At 42.4% G+C, this 20,936-nt stretch overlaps 1 protein-coding gene across 2 annotated transcripts in view; it reads right to left on the reverse strand.

Annotated features, from left to right (window-relative positions):
- Nucleotides 1-20,936, reverse strand: part of LOC117488895 (sodium channel protein type 4 subunit alpha-like) — a 47,188-nt gene that overhangs the window by 9,497 nt on the left and 16,755 nt on the right. The window contains exons 9-19 of one of the 2 annotated variants that reach the window (XM_034138050.1): nucleotides 18,186-18,327; nucleotides 16,952-17,149; nucleotides 16,660-16,848; nucleotides 16,192-16,563; nucleotides 15,957-16,086; nucleotides 14,927-15,165; nucleotides 13,663-13,836; nucleotides 13,205-13,561; nucleotides 5,122-5,523; nucleotides 1,098-1,215; nucleotides 750-904 (exon numbers count right to left, since the gene is read on the reverse strand). In XM_034138050.1, coding sequence (XP_033993941.1) covers nucleotides 750-904; nucleotides 1,098-1,215; nucleotides 5,122-5,523; nucleotides 13,205-13,561; nucleotides 13,663-13,836; nucleotides 14,927-15,165; nucleotides 15,957-16,086; nucleotides 16,192-16,563; nucleotides 16,660-16,848; nucleotides 16,952-17,149; nucleotides 18,186-18,327 — 2,476 coding nt within the window. Of the gene's footprint in view, nucleotides 1-749; nucleotides 905-1,097; nucleotides 1,216-5,121; nucleotides 5,524-13,204; nucleotides 13,562-13,662; nucleotides 13,837-14,926; nucleotides 15,181-15,956; nucleotides 16,087-16,191; nucleotides 16,564-16,659; nucleotides 16,849-16,951; nucleotides 17,150-18,185; nucleotides 18,328-20,936 lie in introns of both variants that reach the window. The other variant, XM_034138049.1, reaches the window with a different exon arrangement.

Below are 20,936 nucleotides of genomic sequence, written 5' to 3' on the forward strand. Positions count from 1 at the left end.
AGTTTTCAGATGCCATTATTTTACACTACGGTTTTTAAACCACAGAGAGAACATGCTGCTGGCAGTCAATGTGGGAAGCTTTATATTAAACTGCAGCCGTTAAGCTTTAATGCTATGGGGGCAATCTTCGGCTACCAGCTATCGGTCTGACAAAGATTAAGCCTCTGGGAACATCGGTCATACAGTAACAAGGTCTAACATGTGGCCAGTGCATATACGGCTGTGACCTCCTCTTCTGTTCCCAGGACATGGTTTACAGTCCCATTGGCAAGTTGGGAAAGGTGTACTGTTTCCGGGATTACATAATCAGAATACAAAAATAAGTTAACTTTATTCTCTTACAGTTACATACAAAAATAAAGATGTAATAAGATTACTGTTACATTTATAAAAAAACAGGGATTACTAGCAGGATTACAATGTTACCAAAAAACAAAAAACCGAGTATTTATTAGCATTGAATTTGATGTTGGGGCAATCCAAAAGTAAAGGAAAGTAATCAGATTGCATTACTTTTATGTTTTGACCCAGATTAGGTTACTGATAATATTTCAGGTATCTAGTAATTGTAGTGGAATACAATTCTGAAGTCACCCTTCTAACCTTGAGGACATAAATATATCAATGAACAAACGATAACAAAGATCAACCAGGAGTCTTTTAATTTGACGCCATTAAAAAAATGCTTTAAATGTATTTCAAAGTAAACAGTGTTGTAATGATTGAGGAATAAATGGACTTTGACGTACAAGAGCCCCACTGCTGAGCAGGATCATGAAGATGATGAAGGTCTCAAACCAGCTGTGTTCCACAATCTGGTAGCAGGTCTTCCTCAGCCTCCACCAGGCCTGGCCCAGCCCGCGGCTCGTATCCACCTCACAGCAGTGACAGTGCCTGATGCAGACTGAGCAGGAGGAAAAACAAATCAGCACAGGTGAAACCACATGAAGAAAATAACGTTATTCAAATAACTTGCAAAAGCTTAAGTATTTTGATCTCTCTGTCTGTACACACAAACTGAAAGATTGACAAATAGTTGACTTTGACTTGACTTTGACTGTACTTTATGCGCATCGTTTTACACTATAAATTCTCACATTGTGGGAAGCACTCCTCTGGCTCCATGTTCTCCTCAGCCAGCTCTGATATGTTGTCCATCTCTTCTCCAGGCTTCCTCAGATCCACTGTACTGCCCTCCGATAGACTGACCAGCTCCTGAGAAGAGAAAAGTCTTATTATTACCAATTTCTCACTTTTATTCTTATTAAACAGTGTATAAAACAGTGCTGAGTTGTAATACAAATGTATACAGGCTTGGGGTAAACAGATTAACAGGTTGACGTAATCAGGATACTAATTAAAGGTAACTCCATTCCCTTGCAGTGACATAACAAATACATTACTTTTACATTTAAAAAAATTGGGGATTATTCGATTATTTAGGGATTATTGAGCGTGTTTGGTTAACCGCTTTGAGATGTCCCACCCCTTAGCCTATCACGTTCAAGGTGTTGGAGCGCTAGCCAATAGAAGCATAAGTGTTACATAGTGATGTCATTATGTTAGGGATTTAAACAAAGGAGTCCAATAGAGGTATTTCAGGCCAGGAGGGGAGCGTGTGGGAGAGAAACTCCCTACGAGCAGAACTCTGGGATTTTAGCCTCTGCAGACCATTTACAGTACATGCACAAAAAACAATATAACACAGTACAGGAAAGGAAAAACCCCAAAGCATAAAAGGGCCCCTTTAAACCCTGCTGTGACATAATTGGTTGGGATTTGGCCACATGCTTGTACATTTCAAACCGAACAGAGCAGCGTAGCAGCTTTTTCCTGCTCTGTATTCAGTGTGGCTTCATCCCATCAAAGATCACTTAGATGCCTTTCAATCTCTTCCGAGCCATTTTGATGAGATTTCCGTGTGCAACATATTTAACGTGATTTATAGGATAGAGGTGCAGCTTCAATCCTATAAACTGGTACGAAGTCTAATCCAGCATTAAAGAGCATCCGCAGGACCTGGAGACCAGATTACCAGCATTACCAATGTTCTCCAAAACAGAGCCGTGAGAATAGGGATTTTAGGTCAAATGCTGCCACATGTAAGCAGCTGTGATACATTCAAACACAACGTGATTGCTTATTGTTCTTCAAAGGGATCTACTTTTTGATATGTAATAATTCATAACTAACTTCGCAATAGCCACAATCTTGCAATTTTTCAGTGCGTATTCAAAGCCCTACACATGTAGGCTGAGCAGCTGCTGATGCCCAGTTAAGCTGATGGAGGCCTGATTTTTTTTTTTTTTTTCATTTCCATTTTCTCTGATGCCTAATTCTAGTGTGATGTGGAGCAGAGCATGGCAGGGAAATAGGAAGAGAGGGCGCCAGACTGCAGCCCTGGCTCTGCTCAGTTGTGTCACTTTAATCTGCGGGGTCTGGCTCCACATCTGGCCTGCTGCTGTGTGCCTGCCAGAAAGGACAGGAACGACAAACCCTCCACCTCAACAAACCCCCGGACACTCACAGATAGAAGAATCCAGAAGAAAACAGGACGGGTGGATGATTCAAGATTTCAAGATTCAAGGCTTTTATTGTCATTCGTACATAGCTACAGTGTAGTTATGTCAATGAAAATCTTAGGTCCCAGGCTCCTCCAACAGTGCAACACAATAAAACAGATAAAATATTGCAAGTAATACAATAAAATAGCACTATTTTATCTGTTTTATTGTGTTGCACTGTTGGAGGAGCCTGGGTAAATGATGAGCGTAAGGTAAAAGGAAGAAAAGGGGAGGAAGAGAGACCATGAAAGAGGTCTCCTCGATGTCTACACATGAAAGAAGGAGGGGAAAGGGGGTCAGACTCAATAAATTGATCTACAGCACCAGTGATGTTTGAGAGGGGGTTGTATCATTGAGGAAGATGCTGTCGAAGGTATGGATCAATCGCCCAATCCCGGAGACGTTGCACTACAGAGCACCACATATTTAATTCTAAATTGGAACAACTGTCACAGAACTCAATTTCACCCAGGATAATTAAAGTACTTCTGATTCCTGCCTTAATTGGTTAATGGACTTCATTTACATAGTGCATAGCGAGTCTTTGATACCACTCAAAGCACTTTACAATACAAGGCAGCATTCACCCATTCACATACATTCATACAGAGGCTGCTATACAAGGAAACACCTACACAGGGGAGACTTCAATTCACACACTGTTGGTCATCGGAAGCAATTTGGGGTTTATTATCTAACCCAAGCACAATGCAACTTGTTGGCTGCATTTGCTGGGTATTGAACCATCAACCTTCCAATTGGTGAATGACTGCTCTATACTGAGCCTGAAGTGTGACCAATTTATCTACAACTCAGCTTTCTGAGGAGACTTCTGATTTCACCTTGTTTGGTTGCAGATTAACATGTTATGTGTCAAGAAAGCCTACACATCACAGCCTCTTTTGCAGAAAACCCCCACCTCTCCCTCCCCCCTTACCCTAGCAGCGATAAATCCGAATTGGAGGACTAAAAACTGATTTTATTCAGCAAATTGGTGGGTGTTGTTTCACCAAAACATATAATCAAAGCAAACAATGAGCTGAATGAATGAATCCTTTAAAATATATTTCTAGGACATTTTCCGGCTTCAACTAAAGTCTACTGTTTGCGTAGATCTCTGTTATTGAAACAAACATAACAAATTTTCTTTATACATTTGACATCTTACACTGTTTCTAGTATTGTAGCTTGAAAACAATTATTAAAGTAAAGCTTAAAAAATCTACCATAGTTACGGTTTGGTTGTTTAAATCCCATCATAAAATAAAGCGTTTAAGGCTAGAAAGGCCATTTTCTGAGATGCAGGGTCTTTTAAAATTGTTTCCAATGAGGAGACAGCACATGCAGACGCAGCTGCACCGAGCGCTTCAAAATATCTCAACCTTTAGGAAAGTGCTGGAGGTGTCACTGTAGAAATTGGAGGAGAAGCATGTTCTTGGCCGTGTCTTTCAGAGGGAAACTATAAAAAAGCCGCATTAGTTAGTTAGTTAGTTTTGTTTCTACAGTTGCTTCCCATGCTTGCCTGTGCCATTTCATACAGCCGTTATCTCATTGGTTGGGTTTCAATAGGTCAGCTGCAATTGAGGTCAAAGTTGAAATAATTGTAACACTGGTAAGGAATCGTTGTCCTAGAAAGACAACAAATAATGCTGGAAGGAGACTTTCCACAGCTCCGATGGACGCTATGTAAAGACAGGGCCTAAAGATGCTTTTTTTACATTTGCTCAAATATATTTGATATTGTTGGGAAAATACTGAATGTACTCTTCCAATATCAGAGTAGCACATGATAACAAAGGCCCTACGTAGCTGTGTACATGACAGGATGTATGATTACCTAGAAGAGCATCAGGACACATTGTATTAGGCATATGATAGCTATGTGACAACAATTAACATGATGATTCAGCCTCTATGGAGATAGACATATGACAAGCATGATCATTTCTGACGTGGCTCTTAGCTAATCTGAACAAAACATTGAATACGGCTTTGAACCGGTGTTCCTCCATCTTGTGAATGTGTAACTCCCTCTCTTGTATATCAGCATGTGAAGGACACTGTTCAGGAACTAGTTGTACCAAATGCTCTGTATGTGATGACTACTTCCATTCTTGCAAGGATAATAAATACATGTATCCTGATATTGAAGCTCAAGCCGGTGACGAGTGATATTTTTATATTCATTGGCTTTTTAAGTTTGCTGCAAGCATTGGATGCAGATGTTTCCAGGTAAGAAGCATGAAAACAACTTGGATTCATTTTGGTGACAAGCATAAAGGGAATATGCAACACAGAAGTTAAATTAACTTGGATTCTTCTTGCTTAAACATACTTCTTGATATTTATGTGAAATATTTTACATTTTCATCAGGCTTTACCCATAGCAGTGATGTAACACCGTTAGCACCATTGGTTTCTTACTAGCTGATCAGTATGTGATCCTTTCTCTTACAAGAACTATTTTGCTAGAAAATACCATCCAAAGAACACTACAACAGTAAATATGGAGAGTTTCTGTCCGTTGCAAAGAAATATGTGGATGTGAAAAACTCACTGGTTTGCTGTTTTCATCCTCTGAAGACTCAGAAATCTCCTCCTCCTCAAGAAACTCCACGTCGGACTCTCCGGGTGCGATGGGAACGATGACAGTCAAGTTGGGGTTTGTCATGTAGCTGTCCTCCCCCGGCGCGATGTACTTCTCTCCATAGCGTCCAAAAATTCCACCATTGCTCTCCACGTGATTCCCGACCAGCTTGGAGATTTCTTTGGCCTTCTGCTCTCGCTGCTTCGAGCTGCGTCTGCAGAGGTCGAAGATGCACGATGTGAGCCAGGAGAAACCGGATTCGATGCGGGCGATGGCGATCTGGATGTTGTTCAAATCACCGTCTTCGTCTGGAGCAGAGAGGTTGTCTGAGCTGAAGGAGCTGAGCAACAGGGCCAGGAAAAGGTTCAACACCTGTTGACGGACAAATGTAGCATTACATTATATTGGATGTAGAGAAATATCAGAATATTGTTACAATTTTATAACCATTTCGCCTGAAAATGCTGTATTTACATTAGGATTATCTATATGGGCCTAGAATCAGTCACTAGTTTTGTTGCTAGAGGCTTGTTGTCGGGGGGACACCTTACTTTCTTCTTATCTCTCTCTGTACCTGTGTACTCTTGTGTTCCAAATAACCCAGCTTCCCCCGAAATGTTTTGTGTCTTTACACCCCTGGATCTAAGGACAGATGGTGTCGTATTGTTATTCTGTACAAACTGTAAAGTCCCCTGAGACAAATGTAAAATGTGTGATATTGGGCTATATAAATAAACTTTGATTGATTTACATTTATTTTTTCTTTAGATTGATAGATATACTTTATTGATACTAGTTTAGCCTGACCTCCTATATGATATGTCACCAATGGCAAATCCTTTTCATTGTGAATGCAGTAGGATATTCTATCTTGATATGCTAAGGCACACATGGCTCGGGCTGACACTGACCTCTCAGAGTCTTCAAGCATCCAACTCCCAAGTAATCTTTCAACTAGCTTAGAGAGCAGTAGCATCAAGCACATCTATGCAGCAGTGTGTGTGTGTGTGTGTGTGTGTGTGTGTGTGTGTGTGTGTGTGTGTGTCTGCACAGTTGCGAAGGATCATCTTTAGCCACTGAGCCAGTCAGAGATGGGGAGCATGAGCAGATGATTAGTGATGAATGCCCTCCTGCCTTCTCTCCCCTAAGCATCCTGGATAATCCCTTGGATAAACAGCTTTCACGATTCATGTGTAGTGGAGGTTCCTGTCCATTAAACTCTATAAGACCTGTACTGTTGTGATCTGTTCTTTGCACCAGTAAGACATCCAGTTCACTAAAGGTCCCTGTATCATGACAACAAAAGCTGCTCTTTAAGACGCCATCTTCTGTCAGTGGAAAGGTCAGAACAGAGTATTTCAAGTTTTCTTTTGAGTATTTCAAGGGGTAATATCATCCCAATTTTCAGGTTTTTATATGTACTTTTGTTTTCAACAAGAACATGTTTACATGGTTTATAAATCTAAAAACACATTACTTTTCTCATACAGTACTGTCATTTAGAATATACATGTATTCACTATTGGTCTGAAACGCTATGTTTTAGCGCCTGTCTCTTTAAGACCCCCAACAGAAAAAGTCTGTTCTGATTGGCTTGTGAAAAATAGCATGGTACAAGGTTGCCAATGTTGTTCTCTAGTCCTAGGTGGATTTTTGTTGTTTTGGGGGGGAATCTGACTAAAAGTGTTTAATTATCTGGCCCCTTTAAGGAGTCAGAAGTTGTAAGCTGTTTTAAAGATGATGTTGTAGAGCTGGAGGTAGAGAAGACAGGAGATTTTGCAATTGTCCATTTGCTAAACCCCACACGCCTTAGTTACTGTTGCCACTTCCAAGTCATTGCATTCTGGCACATATTGCTATTTACACAAAATCCATGGTAGATTTAACACCTGGCATTCTTAGTAATTTCCGAAACCATAAGTGAATTAAAACAGACTCTTCACTTCTAGCCTATGACCATGGAAAAGCCACTAGCTGATTTATCAGCTGTAACTTGTCAGTGTAAGCTCATGCTCATGGTTTAAATCCAACTGTGAGTGGTTTTAAAACTACATTTTGAATGTTTTTTTTAATGAAGACATTCTTGTTAAATGGTCTTAAAAATAAAAATAGATAGATAAAATGTCAGGAACTGATGATCCACGCAGAAGACATGAAAATGAAGCAGTCATAGAAATATACTTATGTTTAACCGACTTTTGAATAATTGTTTAGATTGTCCATATATATATACATCCTTTTTTAAACAGCATTATCTATACATCTGCATTTAAAATAGTGACAATCATTATCGAGGCAGAGAGTCAAAAATATTTTAGAATAAACCAAAAAGGTTGGAAAACATTTCCAAGAGGCAGATACATTTCAGAGCAGAGGATTAAATGCGAACAAACTAGCATTTAATGGCAGAGAGAACAGGGGAACAGGTGTTTGAACCATATCCAACAGGCCTGGCTGGGTTTTTGTGCTTAGCATTGGATAGAAAATCCATTACATACGGTATGTTTTGCTAATTTGTTTCGGCAAAAAAAATAGAAGGATAAGGAAATCCTAAAAATCTAAAAGTAATGATGATAATAACAAAAATGTCCGAACTTAAATATTGGCTGACATATAGGCCCAATTCCAAACCCCACCCTACCCAATCCCCCTCCGTGATGGAGTGAACTCCATCTGTAGTCACACTCGCAGCTTAACGAGGCTCCCTTCTTTCAGGTGGAGGGTGTAAATACAGCGGCAAGCTTTGGGACGAACTCCCCTCTCTCCGGCAGAAATGCCATAATACGTAACAACAACGGGCTTAAATCAGCATCTCTTGGATTAAAAATAACAAAAATAAAACTCTAAAAATCTTTTATGGCATATCTTTTTTGTAAAGATATTTTTGTTTTAAAATCTGATGTTTATAAGCCGCTTAGTTTTAGCAAAAGTCCGTGTAAATATACACAACTTTAACCGTTTTCTAGACTAGACATGAGTAAATGATCCTAAGTTTAAACAAATACGAGGTAACCATGAAGTTGTTAACATCTGTGTTAGGATCTGTTTATTGTTTGTTTTATTATGGAATTATCAAGGACTGTCGGCTTCCTGTTTTTCGTTGAAGGATGTTCACCCCCTGTCTGTCATGTCTGTATTTGTTTCCTGTCTGTGTTCTATTTCGTATAGGCTTCGCCCTCTAAGGCTATCGCTATTGGGTAATCCCCTGCGCACCCGCGCAGCACTGAAAACACTTGTAGTCCACGCCCACCTGCGAGGTGGGCCCCACCTTCGGACTCACTTCCGGTATAAATAGGAAGGAGGCCCGACAATCTGCTCCCTCTTTTCTTCAGCATCCCGGTACTGAAGCACTGTAGAGACACTAAAGAGTAAAGGCTCTTTTAAGAGCCACCTCGAAAAAGATCCTTAAACATGAGTACACAGGGTTGTGTTAGAGTTTGCGCCTCGTGCCAGACGGGGTTCATAATGAGTTATGACCGGCACTCACGATGCGAATCCTGCCTGGGGTCGGAGCACGCGCACGCAGCTCTCGCCCAGCAGGTGTTCATTGTGCCCGTCTCCCTCTGGCCGTCAGACAGCGAAGAGCGGACGCTCTCGCTACTGCGGCCGAGGAGGATGATTGGCCTACTGGATGGAGTCCTACTCTGTGGACCAAGCCCTTGAGTTCCTGGATCCGAGTGCTGGGCAGAAGTCGGACGACTCCTACCCCGCCTCCATCCACGGATCACCGTGTGGTTCCCCCATCCCGTTTCTCCCCCGGACGGAGGAGACAGAGATGGAGCCCGGTGCCGGCCTGTTTTTAACCTATCGGTTAATAAACTGCAGAGCTCGCGGCATTCCTCTGTCCCAGATATACCTCCTACACACGGTCATAATAAGCCCACGAGCGCCGTTATAACGCCTCGTGTGGACAGCACTGCACACACCTCCATTCATCCCCTGAGCGTGTACGCGCCTCATGATGAGAGCCGGAGTGAGCCGGAGTGAAACGCAGCGTGTGGAGGCTCCCTCACAGCCCTTTCGGTCCAGGCGCACCTTGGGTTGCCTCACGGGCAGCGGCGAGGGCTCTGGCGTGGCTCGTCACCATGACGACCACAGCACATCACGAGCATGTATGCCCGCTCTCAGAGTATTTCTCAGAGTGGCAGCGTATGTGTCTGATGGACAGATGGATGAGCAGGCTGATCAGCAGAGGGTACACTCGCTCCTCGAACTTTTTCAAAGTGTGTAGAGACGACGCTGGAGCCACTACACAGAGGAGGGATGAGAGTGTGGTTTTATCTGGACGACCTGCTATTGCAGGCTCGCTCCAGGGAGGAAGTCACTTTACAGACGGTACATCTCGTATCGCATCTGTCAAGCCTGGGTTTCATAATCAATTGGAAGAAGAGCTGTCCTCTTCCCTCTCAGACAATCATTTATCTGGGAGTGGAATTAAACTCAGCCAGCATGAGAGCGCGGCTCTCGCGGCAGAGAGTGGAGAAACTGACAGCTCTCCTCCGGCGTGTCACACCCCGCAGCGTGGTGACAGCCCTGATGCAGCTGCTCAGCATGACGTCAGCTGGTCACGTGGTGATCCCCCTGGGAGACTCCAGAGGTGGTTAATTCGCCTGCATCGACCCCGTGCGTCAGAGGTAAATGTGCTGGAGTTGTATTCCAGCACTTCGCCCCGTAGCTGTACAATCAAACATGTGTTGATTCGCACAGACAACAGGCCACGGCAGCCTACCTCAATCGCCAGGGAGGAGTACGATCTGCGCAGCTTCTGAACGCAGCCAGACGGCTGCTGTTCTGGGCGCGCACACACGTTGCTCTCCATCAGAGCAATGTATATTCCCGGCGAATTGAACAGAGGGGCTCGCAGAGCGCAGGATCACCCCCCTCTGGGGGTAGACGCGTTCGCACATCGGCCGTGGCCCAGGGTGCTGTTATACGTTTTTCCCACCAGTTCCGCTGACCCCTCGGTTCCCGGACCGAGTGCGGGAGAAGCGGCTATCAGCGGTCCTGATAGCCCCGGAGCGCACAGGAGCGCCCTGGTTTCCATGCCAACAGCGTACGCTGTGAGGCAGACCGTGGGAAATTCCGTGGCGGAGGGAGCGATCAGCAGCCACCCAGCCGTTTTCTGCGAGGAGTACAGAGACTCAGACCTGTGTCACGCACACTGGCGCCTCAGTGGGACCCGGCTTTGGTGTTACGTGCACTGAGCAAAAGCCCCATTTGAACCTTTAGATCAGGTTCCCCTTAAGGTTTTGTCAGCCAAAGTAGCATTACTTTTAGCGCTGACATCAGCAAAAAGGGTGAGTGATTTGTCTGCCCTCTCTGTGGCTCCGTCATGTCTCCGGATCCAAGGAGATGGCAGCTCAGCTGTTTTGTCAGTGGAAGACATTTGCACTGTTGCATCTTGGTCTTCCCCCTGTTCGTTTATTCCATTTTATTTGAGGGATGTCTCCCATTCCTCTCTGACACACCCTGTACTGAGTGTCCTGTCAGAGTGAGTGATGTCAGGGATCCAGCTGTGCGCCTCTCTCCTGCCTCTCGGCCCTTTTTCCCTCTTATGAGAGGGATGTTCCCTTTTTTTCCTCTCTGACACATTTTGTACGGAGTGTCTTGTCAGAGTGAGTGATGTCAGGGATCCAGCTGTGCGCTCTCCTGCCTGTCTGCACGCAGAGAGCTGCCCTTGTTCCCCCTCTTTTTGTCACTGGGCAAAGTGTGACCTTCGTCTCTACTTTTTCACAGCGGCAGGTATGTATTGTTCCCAGCCTTCGTCCCCTCATGGTAAATATTCATGTTATGCTATATTCCAGGGACTGTGATGCGCCATTCGCATGGCGCAATAGGCATGGGTTATTATCTGAGCAGGTGTGTCTGTGCTTCTACTACCAGGCGGACCCAGTGGGGCGCAGACTACATCTTGCTTCGCCCTTAACCCAATAGCGATAGCCTTAGAGGGCGAAGCCTATACTGATAGAACTGAAGTTACCTACTGTAACTCCAGCTTCTATGAGTATAGGCGTAGCCCTCTAAGTTCTGGGCCCCACTGTCTCCACGAATAGCTGAAGAAAAGCTGTGTGGGAGCAGATTGTCGGGCCTCCTTCCTATTTATACCGGAAGTGAGTCCGAAGGTGGGGCCCACAAGTGTTTTCAGTGCTGCGCGGGTGCTCAGGGGATTACCCAATAGCGATAGCCTTAGAGGGCTACGCCTATACTCATAGAAGCTGGAGTTACAGTAGGTAAATCAAGTTTTCCCTACTGTGTGATTACCTGATTCTGTTCACCTGGTGTCTTTGTGTTTTCCCTCCCCTCCCCAGCTGTGTCTTGTCGTCTTGATTGGCCATGTGTGTATTTAAGTTCTGGTTTTCTGTTGGGGTTTTGTGGGTTCTTTTTGTGATCAGAGGGAGATCGAGTTCTGTCTGTTTTTGCATTGATCCGGTTGCCTGAAATAAAAGTTTTTTTCAGTTTTACATTTGTCTGTCTGCACTTGGGTCCACCCTGTGCTGCTCAACCCTAACATTCTGTATGAAGATATTAAATAGCTCTTGTTGTGCAGTTTATCAGTGAATGTTTCCACGGAACTGTTTGTAAACAGCGTGTTTCATGACGGACAGACCCAGCGTTGAGTCCGGTGAGGTAGTGAAGCTGGTGAAGTCAGGACCGATGCAGACTCGCTGTTGGAGGGCTTGATAACCCACTCCCCCTCCACACTCGTTGGTTTGGAACAGCACTTAATGTGGCGGACCCTCCGCGCGAACGCGCAAACGGAGGGGTAGGGTGTAGGGGGCGGTTTGGAATTGGGCCGAAGTGTTGGCTGTTTGTAGTTGGATTTAGACAACAGTAGCTAGCATATCATGCTAATGCAGATGCTAGTTCTGCAGGAAGCTACATGTGTGGTTTCTTTATACAAACATAGTTGAAGCAAATGTTGGCTCTATGGGAGTATAACATTGGCTCAGAGATAGGTTAGCATTAGCAACAAGAATTAGTGCTTGAACTACAGTGCATTTCAAAATAAAAGCTGCAGTTGCTGGTGTGGCATGTGCCCAACTATAAACATATCCTTGCTATGGCACAGGATGAAAGCAGCTGTGTTCAAGCAGAGCTGTTAGATTAACTACTTTTTACAGGAACAGCTGCATGAATGATATAAACATAGCGTTTCATCCTGTGTGAATCTCAATACCTGCTGCAAAAGGCTTGAAACCAAAACACTCTGTGGCATTGGCTGATCCTTTGTACAGTACTTAGGTCACAATTTCTGCCATAAGGCTTAGTTCATTAGCAGTGGATAAAACATTCAGCCCTGTTGGACATGAGGCTGCGATAAAGCCACAGAGACTGCGTCTGTTGGGGCTACGGTTTGCACGACAACATGTGCAGAGAAAACATATCTTACTCAGGAGGGACAACAGATGGATTAAATGTCGTCCAGACATGATCTGTTTTGTGACCCGCTAATGCTAATCTGCAAGACGGTAAGCATGACAATGTGACACAACCACTCTTTCAGAGCACATGTTCAAGAGCACTGAAGAAAAAAGTGCACAAACCATTGTGTCTGAACACATTTCTGAGTTTGCAAAAATATATCATGATGAGGCACCAATAACTGTCACTGGATGTCCCATTCGCATAATAAGGAACCACCCACCCTCATCAGTGCAACATAAGTAATCCCTGATTACGCTCATGACATCATCATTTGGATTACAGTTGGTTGTATAAACGTTCAATTGAATTTGTCTCAAAGCAGATTCCCTGTTATCATATACCGTTAACGGATGGATATATATTGTGGTTTTTCGATTATTGTCAACATTTCAAATAAAAACCAAAACCAAATGTTTGTCTGTCGATCTATACTTTCTGAAACCCCCAGCCTGTTTTAGGCTCTTATCCCCAATGTGAAATGTGAAACCAAATGTGTGTGGGAGAGAAACTCCCTCTGGAGGGAACTTTGGGATTGTATCCTTTGCAGACCATTTACATGCACTAAAACCTATATAACACACTAAAGGAAAGGGGAAACCCCAAAAAGCAAGGCCTCTTTAATACTCACCACAAGGTTGCCTATGACCATGACCAACATGAACACCAGGAGACAGAGGGGCTGCCCGGCCACTTCCATACAATCCCACATGGTCTCGATCCATTCGCCACACAGCACCCGGAACACGATCAGGAAGGAGTGGAAGAAGTCTTTCATGTGCCAGCGAGGCAGCTGACAGTCGATGGAGATCTTACACACACAGTCCTGGTAGTTCTTGCCAAACAGTTGCATGCCCACCACGGCGAATATGAAGACGATGATGGCCAACACCAACGTCAGGTTTCCCAGGGCGCCCACCGAGTTGCCGATGATCTTGATGAGAGTGTTGAGAGTGGGCCAGGATTTCGCCAGCTTGAAGACTCGTAACTGAGGTAGAGAACAAAAAGAAGACAACCAATTTGATGTTTTTTTAAGTGTGTTCAAGTTCTATTAAATGTACAAGGGTGAGAATACAGGACTTCTGTTACCAGTCTGAAAGATCGCAGGACAGACAGCCCCTCTACATTGGAAAGACCCAACTCCATCAGACTGAGGCAAACAATGACGCCGTCAAAAATATTCCAGCCTTGTTGGAAGTAGTAGTAGGGGTCCATGGCAATCAGCTTCAGCACCATCTCAGCTGTAAAGATCCCTGTGAAAACCTGTAACAGATACAGGGGGACAAAAAAGTGGAATGATAAATAATCCATTTGAATGATCAAATGGATTATGTTAAATGGGAAAGATACTTTTAATTTATATTGGGCATTTTATGCAACTAAATCAAACATATTACAATTTATTCAAGTCTTTAATTTTGAAATATTGACAAAACGGCACATTTACAGTTACAGTGTAGGCTGAAGCATTTGCTTATTTCAACTACCTTTTTACATTAATTATTCTGTAATATTCTCTTTAAATACACTGAAAATTAAAGAAAGGCATCTATTTCAATTATTATACTTATACAATTATTATTATTATAACAAATCTATTTTGTACAGCACTGTTTTGTTGACTCTTGATCAACCTTGTTTCCAGCATCAGGCAGTAGTTTTCAGTGAAAAAGCTCTGACAAAGCCACTGTATCCTACTTGAGTAGCAGCCAACATGATCAAATAAGCAGCTTTAAGTTTATTTGAGTTGAGGTTTAAATATCTGAGGCTTAGAGGTTTAAGTTAAAGTGTACCAGCTGTAGAAACAAATATAAGCAAAGTTGAAGAGAAGAATATTTTTCATATTCCTTCAGTTTTTGTTTTATTTTGATACATCCTGCTAAATAATGGTCAAAAGACAAAAAAAACATGGGCAAAAACTTGGTTAATGTAATATAAGAGAATATTATTATAATTAATACTTCCATTTATTTAGTTCTAAGAAGATTTTCAAACTTGACGACACTAGCAGAGTCTTTAATGTACCAGTAGGATGATATAGCAAAAATACAAACCATGGAATCAGTCCCACCTCCAGCTAAAAATACTTCCTCTTACCGGCGATAATCACAAATAGTCTAAAGCAGAACCTTTGATAAAGGATCAACACGGCCCTACTGACCTTAAGTGCAGCAACACTGGCTATTAAAAACAACAGAGTATCATATATAAACATTATCTTAACGAAGAATTTGCTCTTCACTTTCTTTCTAGTGAAGCTTTCTGTTCACTCAACTGTTGACCCAACAGCACTTAGGATAAAGTGTGTCAAATTCTGGAAACCTGCCCACCCCTATCATTAAAAGCCCCTTACCAGATTGCCAATGGAAAGCATGGTGTTGAACTCATCAGTCATCGGGTAGTGCTCCAGAGCCATGAAGAGGGTGTTCAGCACAATGCAAATGGTGATACCCAGATCCAGGAAAGGGTCCATCACCATGTACTTCACCCACTCCTTCAGCGTCAGCCACCAGGGGCAGCAGTCCCATATCAGGTACTTATTGGCGAACGTGTACCAGCAGGGATGGCACTTTTGCCTCGACACCTCCAGCTCTGCAAAGAGGTCAACTATTTATATGCTGGCTCTTCTTTTCTGTTCAAACACTAGTGGACAAAACCTGAAACCCTATCATGTGTGACAAAACGTTTTATGCTCTACAATCTGCAATAGGTCTCTGGGCTTTAACAATGTGATAATAAATATATTATAATATTTTGATATTTCAGTTTAGCTGAGGGCTAAAGGAGAAGTTTGATACCAATCTTGTTTGTAGTGTAAATATGACGCTGCAGCCGATTAGCTTAGCTTAGCATAAAGACTTAAAACCGAGGCTAGTGTGGCTTTGTCCAAAATTAATTAAGTCCACCTGCAACCTAAAATTTACTAATTAAAACAGTAAATCTTGTTTGTTAATCTGTGCAAAAAAAGCATGATAAATGTACACATTTATGATGGGTAATGGTGCAACAAAACTTCAGGAAGTTAAGGCACGCAGCGAAGATAGTACGGTACACGCTACGGCATGGTTTTAGTACAACATGTCATTTTCTCACCACTGTATTTGGATTGTTTTTGGCATGGATAAAACCACCAGATTTAAAATATTAATGATTTGGCTTTAAAAGTGCATTTTGTAGCTTTTAGATTGTGCCAGTTTTGCTGTTTCCCTCTGTTTTGATTCTTTGTGCTAAGCTAAGCTAATAAACGGCTGGTCAGAGCTTTAAATTAATCATATAAGCATAGAGAGGTATAAACCTTCTAATTTCTTATCTTTTTCTTGTTCTCAAGCAAAACAAAGTTTTTCCCAAGTAGCTCAAACTACTACTAAAGCTAAATAACTTACCACCCATGGCATCGCTGAAGAAGCTAACAGAGCTCAAGACTCTTTTCCTCTGCGCTGGACGAGGCTCAGTGATCGTTGGGGAAGGCTGAAGGAGAAGGTTAGGAACTGTGTCTTCCATACTGCCAGGCTTCTGGTGGACAGGAAAACACCAAAACATGAAATACAACCAATCTTCTTCCATCAACATTTTCACTTTTGCAAGATTATCTATTCTAACCGGGCCTCTACCACTCACCAATTCCTCCCTGAACCTCTCCATGCTGTAAGAGGGCATGGACATGGGAGAATGTAGGCCCAGAGTGGTGACTCCGTTCTGATCTAAGGTGATGTTGAGCCTGCCGTTGATGTTGTAGTTGGGGGTGAAGACTTGGGAGCTGTGGCTCCGCACACTGCCGGTTCTTCTTTTCCAGGGCGTTGCTATTGAATTTGCTCGACTTCTGAAGGTGTCCCCGTGAGTGCTGAACTCGTCGTCCCCGAAGTCCGCCTCCGAGTTGTTGCGCGGCCGGAACGCGCTGAAGACGCTGGCTTGGCTTCCTCTCCTGGTGCTGAGGGGGTGAGAAGAGAGTGTGGCCAGTAGCGGGTGGACCGGAATAGGAGACAGAGAAGGCTGTAGAAACACAGAGGACACTTTAGCTCCTATTACTTTCTGTAAGAACACCAAAGAATGGAAGACAGGTTTAGATTATGATTGTTGGTGATGTACCATTGGCTCATCAGGAGGGTCAAACTTTTCTTCAGCAGCTTCCTCCTCTGTTTCCTCCGACAATGCCCTGTGCGATCTTCTTCTTCTGCTGCTGTTTCGACGTATGCTGCCCATCTTCAGACACATTGGAGACAGCTCTGGGGACAACACTGAGTCTGTATCCTGTGCTTGTTGTTGTTTTCTTGCCAACTTCACACAGAAAGGAATTATGTTACAAAAGATACATTTCTGTTCGTCCTCAAATGAAAGAACACTTTTCAATATTGTTGCCGACTGTTGGCGTTGCACTTACTCTTTGCTCTTTGCGCAGATGCTCCATCGCCAGCTGAAACTCTCTCTCCTTCTGCCAGGCCTCAGCGATTGTTGCCTGATTCTGCTCCTCATAGGCCATGGCCACTACAGCCAGGATGAGGTTGACAAGGTAGAAAGAGCCCAGGAAGATAACCAGCACGAAGAAAATCATGTAGGTCTTTCCTGCTGAACGCAGCGTCTGAGGGAGCAGCACATCAAAGTGAGTATGATCAAATGTAAGTATTTAAGGTTCAGTTGGTATCTTTTGTAAAAATAACTTTGCATGATATTTGCTGAAACTGTCACTGTATCCTTACAGTCGTGCATGAGACAGATAATATGTGAACACATTTGGTTCCTTTGCATCCCCACAGTGCTTCTAATGGAATTTGCAAAATTCCACCAAGCCCAAAGGAAAACAACCAATCAGAGCAGAGGATTCTCTAATGCAGTGTCAATCACCGCTCCTGCACTCCGATAAAAATCTGAAAATATGCAGAGTTGATCAAATATAAATGTTGCCTATTTGTGGCCTCAAATGTTTTTTTGAGAACTGTTTAGCTGTAAATAAGAAATGTTGGTTTAGTGGACTGCTTGGTTTTTCTATTAACTGATTTCAAAATGGCAGCCGGGTCACAAACTTTCTCATTTTACATCTAAACTGTACTCTTAAATATGGTTCTGAAAACATTAAGGCAATACATTGGCAACAACACTGTTTTGATTCATATATGATCAATGCTGCTGAGTGGGATTGGAGTGATGACACTGTCTTGGCTCTGATTGGTTGTTTTCATCAGGCGCTGTGAAATCTTACTATTGCCATTATGAGCCAATTTTCACAGATGTTCTGTCTGATTCACTACTGTGAGGATAAAGTAACAGTTAAACAATATAGACATCTTTAGAAAAAAAAATCTGATATTTTTAAGACCGGAGTCATGTTTCGTAGTTTTAACATAACATCTTCACCAACTCCTAAGGAAGGCAATATTACACTGTGTTCATGGTGGATCCTTCGTCCCTACAAGCGAAGTATGTATAGTTTTCTTTGGCTAAGATAAGTTTAAAATGCAAATGCAATTGAGTCAAATAAAAAAAGAATACCAAATATGATAAAGACTAAAATAAATGCAGACAAAATTAACACTCATTTTCAAAGATGGATAATAATAGGGCACAGCAAACTGTCACAGAAAATTGGTAGATTTATAATGAGATTTAAAAAACGGCACCTGGTGAAACAGTTGTTCCCAGTAGTCTTGTGTCATGAGTCGGAAGAGGGCCAGGAATGCCCAGCCGAAGGTATCAAAACTGGTGTAGCCATAGTTTGGATTCCTCCCTACTTTTAGGCAGTCAAATCCATCTGGACACTTCCTGTAATGCACAAACAGTTAAAAAGCACAAGACAGACGATTAGGGGGCAGCACTGATAAACAAAGGCTGTGCACAATTAAATCGAAGGCAGCTGGAGCAAATATAGCTGTGGTAGCGTGCAGGCTGCTTTGCCGGAGTTAAAAACATCCCCCGTATCTACATGAAGCCCGGTGGCCTTTGACTCCACCGGGACAGAAGCGGATGAGCCTGTAAGTACGTACACTGCTATCAACACATTATTTCAACCAGAGAGGGCACTTGAAATTCGTTCATAGCAGGATCACTAAAATGCACTGCAGCAAAAGGGATTATGTGAGCCAGATGGATATCAAATTGCAATTCAAAAAAATGCATTTCTGATCTTCATTGTCAGCATAGTGGCATTACAGCAAATATTTAAGTCCGGCAGCTGAGAACAAGCTGGACCACCATGTCAATCTGAGTGCTGAATAATTTCGTAATGGCCGGGAAACAGCTGGGCGGGCAAAGCGCTGCTGTGAGAACAGCTGTAGATGTCACCAACCAGCCATCTGAGCAGGGATGCTCGCTAATATTCAGCCGTGAGGACAGAGGAGGCTGCGTGAGGCCAGCGACATCTTCCTGTCGGGCTGCCACTTCACTCTTCACCTCTTTTACTTTCATATAAGCCCATAAACTATATCTGGTTGTTTTGCTAACACATTATGCTACTTTGGACATTTTTCAGAAGCAAACAATATGTTTTTCTAGATTGAGTGAGAGGCTTTTTTTAAACAAATTCCCAAATTAAAGGTAAGGATAGTTAAAAATAAACAAAAACTCTATTCAAGGACACTGTCAATGTTTTTAATGTAAAAATAATAACTACTGTATATTTACATTGTCTCTCAACATGGCTTGTGAATTTGACAATTTTTTCTTCCCCGATTTGTTTGCTATATATTATTACCTATATAAGCACAGTTTATATTTAGAGCTAAAATGATTCAGAAGTCGATTCACAAATGTATAACTTTTAGTTATTTTTCAAGCAAACGGGAGAAACATTTAGCCACTTTCCTTTCTTAGCACTCGTGATCAGGCAACAATCTGCAGTGAGTTTTCTTTTAGAATTTTCTGAAATAATATAAATACAGTTTTAACCTCTTATCTGGAAAATAAGCTGCAGATTTAACAATAATGCAAATAACCACAGCAATTATAATTCTTTACAAACATTTTGGTCAAAATAAAAGCCAAATCAATAAAAACCCTATGTAGGCAACTTCAATAACTAGTCATGGTCTCATGTATGGCGGTCATTCCTATTATCCTTCTTACATTTAGAAATATTGTATAGAGTAGAATCCTAAAGTCAAAACATTTATTATGGTTCCTTTGAGTGTTTAAGATTGCCTGTGTAACATGCAATGCACTGAAACGTTCTGGTTTCTAATGCCACACTGCAAGCCTATACTCACTTACCAACCATACTATTGTGACACTTCTCTTATCATTAGCTGCTGCTGTCAGGCTAATGTCCCTGACGTATCTATAGTTACTGCCCTGGAGACTGTTGCATGGGTTTATCCAGAGTCAGCACTCCTCAAGAAGAGCCGCTATGCCACATGCACTGTAATATCTGATCAACCTCCACAGCCTATTTGGACATTTTAAGATTTGCAGATGTATTTTTCTAAGGCAACTATTGCTTTTGATTTATTTTTGTTTGGTCCTAAAATCCCTCAAATATGGCATGGTCCTTTAAGCTTCCATAAGCAGGTCGTCCAATGTCACCAAAGCACAGGGGTTTATACGATCTATATAGAGTGGCTCAGTGATGACATGTTTTTGTAGGCTAATCCAGAAGTTAGCATCGTGAGGGCTCCCCAAACAAAAGTAATGGGATTTTCCTTTGATGTTTGGAATATTGCAGAAAATTAAATCTGTGGCAAACACAACATTTATGATATAACAACATGCTGTTCATTAGTATACTCTCACCATATTAACTCTACTTTTATGTTTTTTAAGTGTAAATACAATCGTCAGAAGTAAATAGCTAATGCTAATAGCTAATGCTACATGACAGTCGCATCAACACCGTTAAGCTAAAGGTGGCTAAGGTTCAGCCTGATGAAGTAGTGACATTTAGACACTTGTTAGACACATAGAAGCTCCAGACTTTTACATGTAAGTAATTTTCTGACATACTTTATGTTGAAGAATAAAAAGTGAAAGTGTTTTGAGCTGGTATTAACCACAGACCTCATTTCAGGAGTCTCACCAAAAACACGCTTAATTGAGTTTGAGACAGGAAAACCGGATGTGTTTAAATTAAGTATTATACTAATTGTCTTGCTTTTGTGTGACAGAGCAACAGAGGAGCATCTGTCCTTAGCAGCCAAATACGTTCATGTGGTGGGCGGAGGGGTTCAATGCTCACATCCAGCCTGTCAAGGGCAGAAGTCGAAAGTCATAATCCTTGATGCACAGTGGCTTTAAGATGTGAGGGGATAAGCCTGAACTCTGCTGCAGGCGCGATGAGAAGCAGCTTGAACCTTTGAGCAAATCATTTATCACAACTTGTTAACCATCCAGGCTGAAAATATCATTGGAATATGTGTTTGTGTGCATGCCTGAATGTGTGT

The sequence above is a fragment of the Trematomus bernacchii genome, unplaced genomic scaffold (genome assembly GCF_902827165.1).
Source record: "Trematomus bernacchii unplaced genomic scaffold, fTreBer1.1, whole genome shotgun sequence".
Taxonomy (NCBI): domain Eukaryota; kingdom Metazoa; phylum Chordata; class Actinopteri; order Perciformes; family Nototheniidae; genus Trematomus; species Trematomus bernacchii.